General features: G+C 34.1%; 1 protein-coding gene and 2 long non-coding RNA genes across 16 annotated transcripts in view; 1 reads left to right on the forward strand and 2 right to left on the reverse strand.

Moving 5' to 3' along the window:
• The window catches only part of LOC148599132 (uncharacterized), a 51640-nt gene that overhangs the window by 9724 nt on the left and 22809 nt on the right, over positions 1–19107 (forward strand). For 7 of the 14 annotated variants that reach the window (XR_015917806.1, XR_015917805.1, XM_088557697.1 and 4 more), the window contains exons 2-3: positions 10229–10323; positions 18005–18328. Coding sequence is in view for 12 of the 14 variants with exons in the window: in XM_088557697.1 (XP_088413823.1) it covers positions 10275–10323; positions 18005–18328 (373 nt within the window). In the remaining 2 variants the exon portion in view is untranslated. Of the gene's footprint in view, positions 1–7395; positions 7656–8700; positions 8723–9011; positions 9049–9079; positions 9139–10228; positions 10324–18004; positions 18329–19107 lie in introns of those variants that run through there. The other 7 variants (XM_088557688.1, XM_088557689.1, XM_088557691.1 and 4 more) reach the window with 5 other exon arrangements.
• On the reverse strand, positions 544–4200 carry LOC148599133 (uncharacterized). The gene is made up of 2 exons (XR_015917808.1): positions 3470–4200; positions 544–2934 (listed from the first exon to the last, which is right to left on the reverse strand). It is a non-coding gene; the product is annotated as an uncharacterized LOC148599133 (long non-coding RNA).
• LOC148599134 (uncharacterized) lies at positions 6728–8788 on the reverse strand. Its single transcript, XR_015917809.1, has 4 exons — positions 8698–8788; positions 8305–8380; positions 7365–7471; positions 6728–6870 (listed from the first exon to the last, which is right to left on the reverse strand). It is a non-coding gene; the product is annotated as an uncharacterized LOC148599134 (long non-coding RNA).

A 19107-nucleotide genomic window follows, 5' to 3' on the forward strand; every position in this document is an offset into this window, starting at 1 on the left:
TTCATTTCCATAAGATCTACGAATATCTTGTCTTCCACCGATGAACCGAGCCTTTCGTCCTGTGATGTTTTCTCGAAAATAGAATTCTGTTTGATAGTAAATGTGTTCACGCATGGTTCCATGCACGTTGCTCGTCCATTAGGGAGAATGTGAGTAATGTTAACTGTTATATCATGACGATGTGTCGCAGCAACACAAGATTCTCCAACCACTACCCATCCAAGCGGCAATCTATGCGCATAAGGTAAGTCATCACCACCTAGTCTCTGCTCCAAGACATGATGCACTCGTAATACATCACGCCCAATAAGAAGTTCGATCTGAATGTCATTATCAATGGGTGGTATACATGACGCTTGATCACGAAGATGAGAGAAGTTTACAACTACTTCCGGTGAAGGTATTTCATGCCTGTTATTGGGAATATCTGTACATTCCACAAGAGAAGGAATCTTAATCTTGACACTATGATCCAAGGGTTCAACAACGTAATTGCTACCTTTTCTACCACTAGATGATGTTTTTTCCCGAACAGGTAGACAACGTAAAGTTTACGTACTCGGAATTGTCATTAAAACTATCAAAGAACTCGGGTTTACCTAGAGAATAGTTGCTTTGATCATCTATGAGTACATACACTATGCGGGCCTGTGTTGGATTGTTTTCATGATAGACATAGACCTGAATTATCTTAGCACATGATTTGCTGTAGATTCTATTATCACCACAAACTTGGGTACATGAAGAAATGACACTAGGCTGATACTCCCCTCAATGCCGGTTGTTATGTTCTGAAACATTCGCACCTTTGTCATGAGAGGTTTTACGCGGACCTTGATCATTCGACACATGAAGACCAGAGGGATGATCTGACTTATTACAAATGTCACATTTTATCGTTTCTCTACACTTATTCTGAGTATGCCGTTTTAAGCCACAACAGCGAAAACACAGTTTGTTTCTCTTAAGAATTTCAAATCGCTCTTTCAGAGGTTTAATTTGAAAACCCCTGCACTGATTCAAATTGTGAGTCGTAGAGTTGTGTAATGGACAAACTAACTCCTCTGATGGAGAGCTTGCAGATAGTTCAGTTTTCCTTGCACTTACTCGAAACTGTGGCTGATTACTAGCGGGTGGTTTGACAGACGTAGTACTACTATCGAATTGAAAACTTGGGTCGGTACGCCATTTTGCCATATCGTAAATGAAGTTCACAAAATAGTCAAAATGAGGAAAAAGCATACCATGTTGACTTTTGTAACTGTTGGCTCGCGATGACCATTTATCCTGAATACTTGTAGGTAAACGAGATACAACCTGATTCGCACCAGTAGACGAACCGTACATCGCAAGTACTGCAGAATACAAAGGGTTGGTTTTTGCACATTGAATCTCACACAATATAGCATATAAGTCGTACAAACGCTGACTGTCAGTAGCTGAGTTTGAAAGTTAAGGAAAACTAGCAAGTTTTTTCCTCAAGCATGCTTCAATTAATTCAGGATTGCCATACCTATTATCGAGCCTATCCCAGACCTTGTTTACGGCCTCCGCGTGAGATCCTGCACTCGCCCTTTTAATACATTCCGCCTGTTTAGATGAGTCTGGATCCAACCATTTGATCATAAGATCAAGTTGTTCTGATGGTGTAACTTCAAGTTCAGACATGACGTCCTTAAACGTCTGCTTCCATGACAAATATTGAATAGGGCTGTCATTATATTAAATGAGACGTGAAAGTACTACATCTTTCCTTGCCATGATTTTAGCGATCGTTTCACACAAACCTACTTGAGGGTCATTTTGAAACTGCAGCACATTAACTGGTGCATATTGCTGGTAAAATGGTGTCATAGGCACACTAGTTGTCACTGATTGAAAAGGTACGCCAGATTGAGGAACAAATGCAGGTGGCGAATTATATGTAGGCATTGGCGGTACAAATGTAAGCACTGAATGACTATGAGTTTGATGCGATATTTGATGGTTTACACGTATATTCCTATAGTCAGATTGTATATTTGTACGAGTTGGTAAAGACATGAACGGTTCATTTGAATGCACAAAAGTTTGAGTAGTTGAAGTCAACATGCCATTACTCGAGGGCTGTGTAAGTGACTGTGGTTACACAGGTGTTGTGAATATGTGTTCAAAATATTTAACAGGTGTTTCAGTTTTATTGTCTGTAAAGTGTTTTTCTATAATCTCATTTGTTCTAAATCGACGAGTTTCACTAACAACAGAGTCTGTTTCTGCTTTATCAACTACCTCAGCACTTTCCATTACCTTTAGTTCTGTTTCTATAACATCCGCTTCCTGTTTCACTTGTAGCAGACTCATTTCTGCATCTAAAGCTGCTTTCTGTTTCATGATCATTGCCTGTTGCTGAACCTATTTCATTTTCGTCTTGGCTGCTTCTAATTCAACCTTTTTCTGAATAACTGACTTACCCGAACCATTTGTACGATTTGACACAATACTGCTCGCTCGTTTACTTGTGGTGTTTCTACATTGACTTAGAACCTGTGTTACTACTATTTTTACATGATCTCTGAAAGTAAGATGTGCAATTCTCTCTTCTTCACTTTCTGCTGTTCTTGTCTATATAAGGAAGTCTACATAATGATCAGACAGAGCCTCGAAATCACCACAAGCTTGATTTCATTGTTCATATGTGGAATCAATACCTGGATCATCTGGATGTTCTTCAATTCCACGTATCAATATATCAATGTCTTTGTGTATAAGTTTCAATTGTCGACCATATTTCGACACTTATCCATAAATATCTCAGTTCCAGCGTCAGTGAGTTTCCTTTCCCGTTCCATAGCCATAGCCATTTCAAAGTTGTTTTACTGTTTTGTCACACAGAGAAGAAGTTTTGATAATTCTTTAAGCTTTATTGGTGAACCAACCTCCGGAGAGGGTAAAACACTGAAAATACAAAATATGACAGTCCTTACAACATGTACTACAGAAATAAATGAATACATGTACATAAAATATGGCAATACACAAATCATATTATGAAAATGATTCAACTCCCAAAAAGGTTTGAAAACATATAGAAAAGTTGCGGTAAAATATTGGCGATTAACAAGAAAAAGCAGAAAATCGATGCCCACATTACTTTCCATGAAAAATGACAGATCGATTCGCATGTATTCCTACAGTGATTTTCAATACATAAAAGGTCAAAATTTAGGACATTAACAAAATCACCAAACGTGACCCTATTGCGAAGCAACAAATAAAAAATAAGGGCGTAAAGGGTTGCTTAAGATCATAAGAAGGGGTTTATATGGATATTTTATGGGTTTACAGTTAAAAAATAAGAAAACATACAACGAATTGTATGACACAATGGGAAATCAATGTAACATCATGAACTACCGAAAGATATGCAAAATACAGGTTAACCAGGACTTTAAATATATCTCAAAAGTATTATAATATGTTATAAACTTACACTTTGGTTCCATGAGCTACTTAGAAGTATATGAAAAGTATAAAATACCAGGGGATATCATAGGGAAAGGGGAAGGAAACAGAGAAATATACTACAAGAAAATGGCGATTATTTCCTCTCGGAAAAGCTTTGGGTTCTTTAAAAATGCCCGATAAATATATAAAGTAACGCTGTGTTCTCGCTAACGAGATGTTCATTTCATTGGCTGTAAACTTAGCCGAAACATAACGAATATTGTAATTAGCCACGTGCATAACAGCTCTTTTTTTTAAGGTTAAACCTCTAGATGCGGCATCCTTTATATAATAATTTACAAATAATATTCAAACCGTAGACATTTATTTGAAAATTTAAACATACCAAGTACATATATCCAGGGGGTCATTTTTTTCTGTAAGTGGAAAAGGGGGTTCAGTTGTTTTATAACTTCAAAGAGGGGGATCATTTTTTTGCACATGGATTTCAAGGGGGATCCAAATTTTTAGTTAAGCAGAGCATTACACCAGTCAAATTAAAACATATTTTACCACCATTCAACATTTTATTTCATTGTCACATGCATGATCTCTGGTAAAATCAAGTTCACATATCAACATAACCATCAGGACCTTAAACATTTACAGTTATTAAATCAAATTGGTCCGACTTATCTGCTGACGATTCAATTTCCTTACCAATATCTTTAATCTCAAGAGCTGTGTCTGATTCTGCTTGATTTTGATAAGACTTTTCCAAAGTATCAAGTTTTGGAATTGAAGACTTGAATTTTTTATTGTAAGAATTCTTTAACATCTCAACTGCTTTTGCTTTAAAGAGTAGTGAAGGAAACTACGGTTATAACGGTAATAAGAATGTTATCCAGGGACAAAGGCCAGACATGGAAAACAGACGTACAAAGAACATGAAATTTTGTTAAAATCAAATATACAAATTAACAAAAGCAAATGAGCAACTATGACTTCACTATAAACTTGGAGCATGGACCAGGTGCGCCAGTAGGGTAAGCGTCCTCTGCTTTTCTAGATACACCCACCGAGTTGCTCATAAAAAGACAAGTCCGGGGTAGACGAAAGAGGAAAGGAAAACCATGACACGTTGAACAATTCAGTTTTCATGGCGCAGATGGATACACCATAGCGATTTCAGGATGACGACCATAACATAAAACTTCTATAGGGATGACTTCAATCTTGTAGCAACACAACCCTGTTCCAGAAGTTTATTTGTTAGAATTCTATCGCGATACAAAAACTCTGCGTAGTTTCGACAAGCTCTGGCATAATGTAGTAGTTGTATATGAAAACTCAATACGCATGTTTAATAGAAGGGGTATCACATTTAAAACAAAATGTTTTTAAGGGGGATAAGAAAATATCATGGGGGGTCAAGAAAATTTTATAGGATTTCAAAATGACCAGTCCCCCCTCCCAGGTAAATAATGATACATTCCTATATCCATTTGAATCGTAAGGGGAAAAAGGGGACTATATAGTCAAATTTTGTGTCCAGGATCTTTTTATGTAATATTCAAACCAGAACCTTTTTTTTCGCCTATAGCATCTTTGTATTTATATAAAATCATATATCATTGACCTGCCTTTCTATTTCAAATGTGATCCTAGCCCCGACCCCACTCATAAAAATCAACATGGTTACTCGGAGGCGTATTCTGGTGGGGGAGTGTGCCCCCTAAAATTTGCAAAGCATGGGTTGTCATGGGTAGATTTAGGCGGTTTCAAGTTGAAACTTAAAATTTCTCGCTAATTTTACCACAAAAGATATCAAAATTGTACCACTCTATAATGTTTCAAAAATTTAACCTCAAAATTTGTGTCACCTCGCTCCGCCCGGCAGAATTTTTACTGTGCGCCCCTATCTAAAATCCTGGATCCGTCCCTGTTACTCCTACAATGTAAGAGGTTAGAATTCCGTTCCTCTATACCCTAGGATGGCACCAAGTCAGAAAATAGCTTGCCAGACAACCTTTAGCATTGCTGGAGTATAATATGGTTTGCTACCTAAGCATTGTATTGGTTTTTTTTATATATTTCTTTATTGCTTTTATGGAGAATATTAAAATAGTTTCAAAACAGGCAACTTGTTTCATGCTAGACGGTTAAAGCAAAATATGATGAAAGCTATTCACAGATTAGTGAACAGGGACCGCTCCAGACACTTTGAAAAGGAGGGGTGCAAGCCAAAGTGATGGTGATGCTAACACATTATTTTCCATGTTTTGTCAATTTTACACATGAAAATGACTAATTTTCTGGTAAAAAGGAGGTGTGCCAACCCCCTCTGATCAATGAACAGGTATTACCAGCACAGTTGACTAATAATTATCATTCGATAAGATGTCCTATTAAACAGGTGCATCATGAGCTTATGGTATGATTATCTCTCTTAACTTGTGAACAAAAAAAATCACAACTTACCAGTCTTGTAGAGTTTATACAAGGAAACCATGAATTCAGATCAATTCAGTGTAAATTATAGGTACAAGTACATGGCATGATTATGATTGGCTCAAAATTCAACAATAAATCTCTTCTTTTTCCAAATGTTTAATGTCTGTGAATGTTTATATTTCATTCTATTTACCCATGGAATTTGGTTTTTTTTTTCATTGATTGGTTGTGGTTTCAATGCATACTGCAATTATTTCTTGCATTTCAGGACAAGAATGTTTTACTGTATGAAATGATCCTGCTTTATACTACTCCACTATTATGACATTTTGAGGCGGTTTCATAGTGCTACCTCACAGAATCAACAGTTGCTTAGCCAAATAGTTGTTACACAAAATTACTTGTTCGAGAAGTAGTGAAAGATTTAGCACTCGCTAGTCATAACTAGAAAACTTAAATACATGTACCATTTATGTTTGCCAATGAGATAGTCATTCAAAAAACAAAGCAAGTAACGATTAAGCTTGTACAAGTGAAATCACCACATGGATATCAATAATGGGCAAACCACATACCATTAAGCAATCTATAAAAAGGCCCAAAAACAAATAAAGTAAAACTATTTACAAAAGACCATAATCAACCTAATCTACAGAAAACAATGAAGGAATTTTTTAGCTCAGTTGATAGAGTGACAAAGGGTTAAGGGTTAAAAATGCAAGGGATTCTAGGTTGTATTCCAGGATGGTACTGTCAAGAAGTGTACATGGCTGTTATTGTATACATGTATGAAAGTGACTTTTACCTTTGAAGCACAACACATTTAAACCTTGTACATTTGAATAAGAAATATGATTTTGAAAATATTTATTTTCAAACTTCAGCTTCATATCAGCTTTCATTACAGTGCAAGCAGAGATTTAAGCAGCATTGAAGATCATCTAAATTATACGTGTATGAATTCTTTTCAGTCATATATATGCCATGGATGACCTGGAAGTATAAAAATCAGTAATAAATATACATAATACTCATATTCAAAGTTATTGTGATTCATGAATCCTGTATTGAAGTAGACCTCTATTTAAGTAAACCCTACATTATATGGATCATTGGATGTTTTCTTTTCTTCAAACAAAACATCCCATTATGCTAAAATATTATGTCTATGTTACAACCTTCATTTAAGTGTCATGGGAACTGTAGTGCTACATTTTAAGCGATAAACACATATGGGATCTATCTACATTACACATGTAGAAATAATAAAAATAAATTGACTAATGAGAGTTTCTAGTGAACAATCAAAAAACTTTGAAAGTGGGGGTCCAATATAATAATTTCCTCATTTTTGCAGAAATTTTCCACATTACTTCCAACATTTCCCAACAAAAGAGGTGGGTCCTACCTTTGGAACACCCCAAATCAATATTAATTTTTTTTTTTAAAGGCATAAAAATATTGTATACTGAACCTCAAATACCTACACAATCTATTTATCATACTTCATTTGAACAGAGCTTCCTGTTATGCATGATTTGTCTGGTAACTTGTATCATTGGTACGTCAACATGACGGCTGCATCCAAAATTTTCTGGAAAATATCAAAACATATTTTCTTTTAATATGGAAAGAGATACTGAAAATCAACATGGATAGACTTTTATCATACTGTGATGACTATGGTATAATTGTACATGTTCATGACAACATTCTGTGCAAAAGAAATCTGATGACTGATAAAACTAGTTCATTATCCTTAGTTGCTGATATATAATGTAAGTCAACAGCTTGTATTTATGGATCTATTAAAAAAGTAAAAAAAAAATAGCACGATAAACTTCTTAAAAAATTGAAAATTGTGTCATATACAAGGTCATACAAATGTATATGTTAATGTTTACATTAATTTCCAAATCATATAATTCATGTAGTTTACTTCAAGTTATGTATGAAATGTTCTCATATGACTTACATGTACAATACATTGGAACATTAAATATTGCTTTTTGCTCTTGGTCAACTGTTCAGCAATACTTGTTTCACTGGAGTTTCCTTGACCTTGTACATGAATTTATTTTTGTTCTCAAAAATGAAATATGGGGTACTGTATAACAGATTCTTGTAAGGTTTTGTTTGTGTTACCCTCATCATGTTCAACAAGTTTGTATCATAGACTGTTTCATTTAAATGAAAATCAACAGTCATTGACTCAACGACAACTCTTCATGTCTTTATAAAAATGTTTGTATGGACTATGGAACATGTATACAGTAGTCAGTACACATGTAAGGCTTAAGAAAGTTTCTTGTGTACCATATCTCCTGTAATTTATACTGCACACATTTACTTAGACTACAGCACATGATTTAGACAAATTATAATTAACAAATACATATATATATATGGTATATGATAAACACTTACGTTATTTATCATAATTCTTCATTATTGTAACTGTGTTCGAGCTAAATAAAATATTTGTATTTTCATCATGGCGGCACTGTAAACAATAATGAATGCATATCATTAATGTTCGTTCGTTTTGCTAATCAATTTTTTGATATATAAAAATATAAAAACAAGAAAATATAGCAAACAATTGAAATAAAAACAAACTGTCATGTTCGAAATGAAAAAAATATACTCAAATAAAACATTAATTTAGCGACAAATATGCCGAAGTTCATAAGCAAGCTGCTGATATAAAAACACAATGGAGAAAATTTTAAATAGTTTGGTGTTTTTTGTAGAAGGTTTGGAATTATCTCAAACTACGATTTTCAGGTTCATTTGTATTCACCTTAATGTGTCACTTACTTTTTGGTGGAATATATGTCCATATGTGAGTACACGAAACTCAAATTCAGACGACCCCCCCCCCCCCCCAATGTGACAGCATGGTTTTTCACAAAATACCGTTCGGAAGTCTGATTTTACTTCAAAAGTCACGTAAAAGTCCGAGAATTCCGAACTCCTGTAACCACCGGCTGAAAATACGCAAAACATGTGAGTTTTGAAATGCCGGAACCATTCAAGATATTACGAAAAAGTGAATCAACGACGTAACCCGCATAAAAAATATACGTATTACGGAACAAACAAAATATTAATATAAAAGATCCTTTATCTAGAACACTGGCCATAAAGAAAGAGTTATACAGTTACAATGTAAGTCATACCAAATACTGCTTTTTGATTTTTAAACAATAGATTAAGGATTTAAAATGTAAAGCAAATAGTGAACGTTTTTGACATTTTGTAAGTAATTTATTTTTGTATATTTTCATTTAACTTACTAAAATTCATTTTTAAAGGGAGACATTTTTCATGCTTTGAATTTTAGTCGTGAATGCTATGCTTATTTCAGTCTAAATAGTAAATAACATGCATGTATATGTAATGCATAAATAAATATATGACATTGCTGATGATTCTTTTTTAGTTTTACTAGAATCTCCACTTGCGATTAAAGAAGTAATGAATATATATAGACCTTGACAAAATTTCAGTCTGGTTCCAGTCATGCTAATAAACTGTAGACCTAAAAACAAATTAATTAGTTATTTCATTGTGTATCCTGTCGCAAGAATAATCAAGGGAACCAATGTTATAGCGGTAATCAAAAGAATGTAATCAAGGGACAAAGACCAGACATGGAAAACAGACATACACAACAAAGCACATAAGGTAACTAAAATCATACATACAAAGTAACAAAAGCAAATGAGCAACTAGGACTCCACTAAAAACTTGGAGAATGGACCAGGTGCACCGGTAGGGTAAGCGTCCACTGCTTTTCTAGAAACACACGCCGAGTTTACGAAAGAGGAAAGGAAAACTATGGCACGTTGAATAAATCAGTTTTCATGGCGCAGATGGATACACCGTAACGATCCACGAGTTCATGATGTCGACCATAAAACTTCAGTAGTGATGACTTCGATCTTGTAGCAACATAATCCTGTTCCAGAAGCCTAATTGTTAGAATTCTAGCAAGATATTAACATCTAATTTCAAAGCTGATTCATGTGAGCTTATTGAACGCCTACCTGTCGTCTTTATCTTTTAAATATTATGAAGGGTTTAACTTGTTCATGTGTATATCCAGTTGAAGATTGAGAGAATATTCTCTTTAAGCGCAAGTTGTATGATATTATTACAGAAATGTTCTCTTTAATGCTCTGAATAGCTTTGATCTTACACTTGAACTATTGGCTGGTTAAGAACGCTTTCGAATAATAAAAAGAAACTCTTATATTTTGTCATGTTTTCATATATCTACAGAACGATATATTTTATATCTTTTCACACCTGTATTCTTTTTTTTTTGTAATTTTTTTTTTTTCAGGAATTCATATAGCCATGTTTGAGGTAGTGACCATCACTTTGAACAAATGTTTGTTCACATTCATGTAGCATTATTGATATCAACGTTTGTCTCTGGTAAGCAACTCTTTTGTTTTGTTTTGTTTTTTTTTTTTGTTTTTTTGGTTTTTTTTGGTTTTTTTGTTTTGTTTTTTTTTTTATTTTACTTTTTTACAGTGTAGTGGAGTTTGCCCATAAACTGACTACGTTTGTATTTATGAAGTCACGGAGGTCGCATCCAGTCATCCTAAGAGTTAAAACATTTTTTTTAAATGAATCTTTACGAAGCACTTCAAATGTACACTCAGATTAAAACAGACGCATGTTAAACAGATACATGTATTTGGTATGCGACCCAGTCATAGACATTTGAATAAGTACACTTCATTACTTCTTGTGCCTGTATGTGTATTATAAATGTGAAATAATGTTTTATATGATCTGTTTTCATTGCTCCATCCACGATTTTGCTGAGGAAAATTTACTATTCAGACGTACATGTGCATGTACGTACGAATATTAGTGAAATCTAATGCCCGAAGACGGGGCATGACAACTGTTGTCTTTACAAACTGCACATGATAATATGCGTCTTCGTGTTGTTTTCTGAAATGAAAGTAATATGAAAAGTAATACTGTTGTGATCATGTATATCTTCGTATTAAGCTAATGACATTGTATCATATACATCGTATGGATTTACGTCTTTGACACATGAAACGCACTCCGTTAAGAATGGAAAAGTAAATGTACTCCTAAATAAATATATCTAGTTTCCCGAAAGAAGTAAATAATCCTTGTAAAAAAAGATATTAAACTTTCTTTTCACCTTCAATGTGACATTGAAATCGATTTGACCTTGGCTATATGTATATTTGCTTTCGACTGCTTTTAGATGCTGAACGCATCGAAAATGAATTAACAAAGTGACTTGCTCACTACAATATTATTCAACTCTCTTACTTATTCTTAAATTTATCGCTTTCCTTCTGTGGAAAAAGTTCCTGAACCTACACATGTACCTTGTTCACCACCCATTTTATTGGTTCCGGGTTCAATGTGTCAGCTCTGGTCCTGTTTGTCAGGATACTGGCGTGCTTCTACACTATCTAGTATACATGTATGAATCTATCGAAAGGGGTTAATCACAAAATGGTAGACAACATTTAAAAATATTAGGTCTTTATTCGTGCATTTCAATGTTTTAACTACGGATCGTTTATTTCGAAAGGCACAAGGTTTCAGTTTCATGTCGACATTTAGGCGAATTTGATATTTTTTGGCGATTTGTATACACACAAGTGTGAAGCTAGCCGTCGATACCAGCCCGCATGGACTCTAGCCATCAATAATATTCATGAGATTTGGGTGCGTTCATACAACATATTTTTTTTTCAGATTTTGAAATTCGCAAATTTGATTTAAGCTATTCTTTATGTTTTGAGTACAGATAAATACAATAATGATACAACGTATATTTGTATACTCTGACGCACTTAAGGTGTAATATTTTAAGAAATATATGACAAATAAATTCAGTGGAATAATTTACCTTATCGAATACGCAGTTACTTATATCATTATACACTTAAAATTTTACCCACACAGGTATATCGTCTAGTCCTCATTATGGGCGGAGTCAGGCGGGGGCGTGGCGGGCGTGCGCCCCCATAAAATTTGCAAAGCATGGGTTGTCAGGGGCAGATTTACGCGGTTTTAGGTTGAAACTACATGTAATTGCTCGCTAATTTTACCACAGAAGATATCTACGTTGCACCCACTCTAGAAGAATATTTCAACTCAAAAATTTAACACAAAAAATCTTTACTGTGTGCCCCCCAATCTAAAACCCTGGATCCGCCCTACTCAGGATAAGATTGAAAATTAACATGATTAATATATTAAGCTTAAAAAAATAAGTATCCAAAATTGTATTAGTCTAGGATTATAATAATAATTAACAAAAAATACTTCAACGCAGGGAAGTATAATAAATTAATTCGTTAATATTACCTCCCTTTCAGGTCATTTTGCTAATAGCAAAATCATTGTCACTTATGATAATAACTTTAAAGTTTCATGGAAATTTAAAACAGAAACATTATTTCACAATGATATAAATATACTACCTGTATATGATGTTGCAAGAATTTTGAATAATTTGTAAAATTTTCATGTTTCATACACTTTGCAATTTAAAAAAAATGTATTAAAATAGTACCGGCTTGATTTAATTACTGTTTCCGTGTCATAGAAGAAAAAAATACTTGCAAATTAAACTATTAAGGCATTTCAAATAAACATGTTAAATTGTGGGCGTTATTTGCAATCATAAAACAAATTTAAAGTTAACTCTGTTCAGTTTACTTTGTACGAAATTCCAGGAGGAATTAAGGTATTGAATTGAGTTGAATCATATAGAAGTTGGCAAACTGGAAGGGTTCTATTCTTTCTCTTTTGCCCCGTGCAGGTCCGGTTGTCAAAAGAATAGGCCTGCAGCAGCGCTAAGCTTGCCGTAAAAGGCGACTAAATAATGTTCAAAACCATAGCCGGGGCTAGGACGCTCTGCCTACAGAGCAGCTGGGTTGTGTACCCCAGGTGGTGGAATGGGGTACCCCTGGTGTGTTACATGCTGGGGTTGTCAGGCTGTAATACGGAAAACCTGACCGCTAACCATAGTGGTGCACCGTGTTGGGAAAGATGCCACCTTCCTCGCACGTTAAAGAACCCTATTGTGGTATTCTCCCGGAGTAGGAACCTTAGGGCTCCGCCACAGGAGGCTAAATTGCCCGACTTTACCCATCCCTCCCTTTTTCTAGTGGCAATCAAAATTTGTCGAACCTATTTTCCTTGTGTCCTATCCCTTTTTTTTCATTTCATCATCATTTCATGTTCATTTTATCATCCATTCCATGTTCATTGTCTGAATATAGCTGAAATATTGCTTGGGCGTTAAACCCCAACAATCAATCAATCAATCATTCTTTCTCTTTGAACTTCTCATGCCTCAGACGGCATATAATTCGTCTAGCCGTTGTGAACGAATTCTAGTTTTTAATAGAATGTGTTTTGTGAACTTGTTATAATTAAAGCAAGCCTTAGATTGTAATAATATAAACGTATATTATGTTGTATAGTTACTACTTAGTCTATTCAAGTATTTTGGAATATACATGTACATGTATAAATGGAACAGTTTTCTTTTCGTTGTATTGATAGCGATAATAAACAAAGGGATACGAATTTGATAGCAAACTTGTGCATGACGAAATAGAAGGTATATGTTCGTGAAGAATTTTTCTTTCGAAGATATTATAACGACTGTTGTACGATCTTTCTTACAGTAAAATTAACAAAATGGGTTACTTTAATAATTTATATATATTCAAATTCGAGCTTCCCCCCTAACCAGTTCTTAGTGTAGTTAGATTGAGCCACACGTCTACCAGTGAACGTCAAAAAGTTTGAAAAAATATACCAATATCGAAGTTAACCTGGGGACCAATGTCAATTAGTCCATCTTGGGACCGGAATGGGATTTTAGGCCTACTCTAAGGATATCATTTCCCAAAGTTATGGAAATTTCCATATCTTCCTCTTTCGTTGAAAAATATGTTAAAAAGGGGGCCTCTTGCCAATTACATTTATGTACCAAGTTCGAAGTCAGCCTTAGGGACCAAGGTCCATTAATCCATCTTGGGACCAGACTGGAATTTTAGGCCTTTTCTTGGACTATCATTTCCCATTCTATTTGAAATATTGGAAAATATTGAAATTCCCAATATTTGGGAATCGATATTCCTTGAGTAGGCCTAAAATATCATCCCAGTCCCAAGATAGACTGATGGACCTTGGTCCCAGCTACCGATTTCGAAGTTGATCCAGAATTGACAGGAGTTACTTTTGCTAAATTTTGTAATTCTCTTAATAGGACCAATCAAACTTCTTTAAAGTTTCCGAAGAATCACTAGATATTTTAGATATTCTTCTGCTGTTATCTAGACGTTTTCTGTTTCATACATATAGTGCAGTTCATACATATAGCCGTCCAGGCTAAGGTTTTTTCAGAACTTTAATGGGCTTAGAGGGTATACGGTTATATTATACAATGTATGTCATGGAAAGATAAATCAATGTAGTTTTTGTATAACATTCTTTTTTAACTGAAAAGTGGTAGAGTTTTCTGCTATTTTGCATTAGTAAGAGGGGGTTCAAAGATCAATCGAACCCAATACACTTCGATAGGTAATTTAATGGAGTAACCATTTGATTATCAAATGTTTTGTCCTGGACATGTTTTTAGTGGTGTTACGACTATCTTTGCTTTTTATTTTTTATTTCCAGTCTGTCCTGGCTTTTTTATGATACAAATAACAAATAATTGTTACATTAAAGTATTTACAAGAAAAGCGTATTCTGAGTTTTGTCAACAGATGCATCCTGCTTCTTTTTTAACCTAATGATTTTTTTTCAAATACAATCCTAGCCCCCACCCCCCTAAAAATCAAATGTTCCTCCATAAGTTAAATCGTTCATTGTAGGTATTGGGAAACATGTTGGGCGCTCAGTTATTGAATTAAAAAAAAAGTCAAACTGTTATCTATTTGCTTAAAAAGCATTTAAAATATTGATTGTGTAAAAAAAAGAATGTTACTTCGGATAACTTTCAACCTTTCCGTTCCAACAGTTCGGAAACAGGACAGGTGTGTCCAGGAAGTAATTTCGTATTTTACAGTTTTAGTGTAATGATAGTTTAGATAATTATGTGAAAATATGCAACTTCAAACTCATTTTCCAAAGTTCATATTGCAGATCCAATCGAGGACGTTGTGTTTGTTTTATTTGTTATTCTGTACAGAATATGTAGGTATACATTGGAATAGTATACGGTGTCTTATTATCTCTTAATCATTGAAAATGCACTAAAATGCAACCATTTTTAGAGGCAATTTTGTTCAGTGATTATGGTTACAGACCACCAATTCAACCAATGAGCATTTGGTACGCAATAATAGACCTACGCAGAAATTACCCCTGTTCCTCATAGTGCTGTGAAAAAAGTTCTCATCTTATTTAAAAAATTTAAACGGTTTCTGAAAGGAAAAACATTTCTGTACATTTTATAGGTGCATTTTGCTTCTTGTGATGTGAAGCCTAATCTCCATAATGATTTTTAAGTATACCCCTATCTTGTGAAAACACTGGGATTTCCCATGCTATTTATAGACCCTTCACTTCCGGTGACCAGTACTGCACTGCAAGTCTGCTAACCCCACATGCCATTCTGAGGATTGTGAGCTGACATATGTAGAATCATGCTGATATATAGTCCTCTGCTTATTAAAGTTAAGATAAAGTCCAGAGAAGCCATTGAATATTGTGAAATTAGCATAGAAGCCTATGGAAAGTGGAATTAGTGGTTTTTAGCCATATGGAGTCAACTTTTGTCGAGAAAAGTTCTTTTTACGTTTTTGACATTCTATACATGTGATCTTTACATGTTACATATTTCTAAATACCTACAATGAACGATTTAACTTTAATTACTTATCACATTGTATTGGTGTCGATTGATCTTTCTATTGAAATAAGATACATGTTTTATTTAGCCGAACATCCAACTAGAAAGTGTCAAATTTCCTTTTAAAACGTTGTTTTAGATAGGGATTGTATTCGAGGTACAGGGAAATCTCTGCTGGGAAAGAATAAGACAAACCTTTAGGGTTTGTAGATATAAGTAAATATAGTTGGTTTGGATGATGCAGTAATGATTAAGGATATGTATTAGATTTTTAATTGAATAATGATAAATAACTTTGATTACTCTGTGCTCTTTCAAAATAGAGTTTTATTACACCATATATCGATTTTTTAGTTGAAAGTACGAGCTTAAAAAAATAAAAATTGTTTATAAAACAGTTAAGAACATAATCAAGGGCCAATCACTGTTGAAGTTCCAATTGTCCTAGTAATTAAAACGAATTAACATTAGTTCATAAATATTAGACATGTGATTGTTACGAATGGACTATCAAATAAACAAATTTACAAGTTACCGCTTTCTACATGTTCTATATGGATGTTGAATTTAATTACGTATAATACAAGTTCTCTTTGTCGTCTGAACGAGTTTGATTCTTCTCGTGCATTGTGTCAAAAGCTCGGAAAAATAAAAAAAAATATCGGAAAACTTGCGAAAACTTGATTACCAGACCATGTTTAAAACGCCGGTTGCATATATTTATCCATGTATCTCATATGGACAATATGTAGCACCGATAGCACCGATACAATTTACATGTACATTGTGTAGTAATACATGTATTACGTCAATGCATACATTTTGTATCAATATAGATTCCTAATGTTGCCAATTTCACATACTAAACGAGAGCATGGAAGGATGATTTAGCAAAAAAAATAATTCTTAACAAGCGGTATTAGATTGCACAGTTGATTATAAAATTCTTAACAGAACTTTGTTAATTAATAAGCATTTTTAAAATATTATTAAAATATGTATTACGGTGAGTTATCAAAACGCGAGAAAACAACATCTTATAGTCAGTTTTGGATCCAAGGAACGGGATCCGACCCCTCTTTTAGCTCACCTGCCCGCCATCATTTGGCGTCCGTCGTCGTCGTCCACATTTTTTTCATAACTCTTCTCCTCTAACTTGACCAATTGGAACAAAACTTGTTATGAATGTTCTTTGAGGTATCTTGCATAGAACTGATGTAGTGAATACTGATCCCCCGAAAAAAAACATGGCTGCCGTTACTACATGTAAAAATAAAATTTAGGAGTCAAACAGTAGTTTTTGGAATACATCTCCGAAACCATTAGGTTTAGCCAAACTCTTTAAATTGCTGACATGATCCTTATTATAAAGCCTTCAAAAGTCTTCGGGGACCAAAGTTGTCAGGCGACCCCTTGTAAGTGATATTGCCTTTGGAATATGAGAAATGACGTTTTTTTAACAGTTTTCAGCAATATCTTAAAATAATAGAAAAAAAGAAACTTTCAATTTCTGAAATGATCCTTATGATAAGTCCTACCAATGTCTTCTTGAGTCAAAATTGTTGGACAACTCCTTGTTAGATTTATTGCCATTGAAACACAAACTTAAATAGGTGAGTGATTCAGGCACCTGGGAGCCTCTTGTTTGTTGGAAAATTGTGCTAATATTCGATTTTTTAATTGTTAAAATTTAGGCAAAAATGAGCAAAAAAGAACCACCACCCTTTGCGAAAACACATTTAGAACCGTCTTTTTCAAAATGTCTAGACCCATTCCCGCCCCTAGTAATCCTATATATCGTTTTTACTACATAAATAATTCGATTCAAATTTTGAACGCACCGCTCGTGAATATTATTGACGGCTAGCTTCCGTGTGGGCTAGTATTGACGGCTTGATTCATTTTAATGACATTGTTATCGGAGTGATTTAAACTTTATTGTGACATCAAGTAAAATATACTGATAAAAAACAATGAAGAAATTATTGAATAAATACAAATGTGTAATTGACAAATAATACATGGCCTTTTCAATATTTTTCCCAACTAAGTCAATATAGTTTCTCTTGTTACCTTTTTACCTAAAAGACCCTCTTCTATGAAAATTCAAGTAACATGTTTATGGAAAAATACAAAATGTCACTAGATTGGAAGATAGTATTTGTTAATTTGTACATTGACATATTGATACTAAAAATTGGCGTTAAATATACACGTGAATGCTTTCTTATTATATAGGTGAAATATTTTGGACCTTGAGGGAGAAGACGGTCGTATTTGGTACTACTGTACATCTAGTCTGCACTATACCACCACAAACGCCATGTTGTGACTCAAACCGGAAGTGGATGAAAAGCACGGGAGGAACATTTATTTTAGTGGCTATGAATGGAGCATCGACCAATAAAACTAAATATATTGAAAATTTGTTGGAGGGTAGTCGGGAGTCCGTGTTGGCAATTAACAATTTTAATGAAAACGACGTGAATGCGGATTACGAGTGCTGGTATGAGTTCGATAAGTATAGAGGATATCTCGGTTTGAACGAGCAAAAATTTGAATGTAAGTATTTTAATTGAATGTAAGAAACTGCAAAAAAATTCTGAAATGTTGATGTTTATGGGATTACTTTAAACGATCTCCCTTTCTACCGACTACCTAAGGGTTAAAAATGTACCTTAATTGTGGTACATTTTTGTAAGACAACATAGAGTATATCAGCAAATTTTGACAAAAAGTGAGTTTCTGTCAGACTTGTTTTGAATAAGTAATGTAACACAGAGCTAAAATAATATTACTCAAGTGCTATTCTCCTTGTTAACCATTTTTTTTTGCATTTAAAGAGAGATTTTCCACCGAATAAGACAACCTTAAACTCTGCGGGACAAATTTACCATTCCGGAAATGGCAAATTTGACATGCTTAAAGAAAATGTAGAAGAATTTTGTTTTTGCTGATCATGTAGTACTTTAGTAGCCTAAGCATACCTGACATGCAAAGAGATGAAAAATAAACTATCAAGAAAAGTTATTAAGGATTTAAATAAGATTTCCCATGGGAAAATTACTTTTTCCATTGGAAAATTTGGAGTTCATATGGGAAAATCACATATTTCCCATGGGAAATCTACATTTTGCATGGAAAGTGTAAACTTCCAATGGGAACTTGTTTTCCCATGGGATGATTTACTTTTCCCATAGGAACTCTTTCCATGGGAAAATCTGATAAGTTTTATTAATCATTCTAAAAAATACATTTTTTAATTTCAGAATTACAAATTTATAACATTTGATTTCTTTAGATAAATTTGTTTTAACCAAGGGAGGTAATTTTGTTGCATT

Source organism: Perna viridis, chromosome 13 (genome assembly GCF_037379345.1).
Source record: "Perna viridis isolate PV_CMFRI_1.1 ecotype Kerala chromosome 13, ASM3737934v1, whole genome shotgun sequence".
Lineage (NCBI taxonomy): Eukaryota > Metazoa > Mollusca > Bivalvia > Mytilida > Mytilidae > Perna > Perna viridis.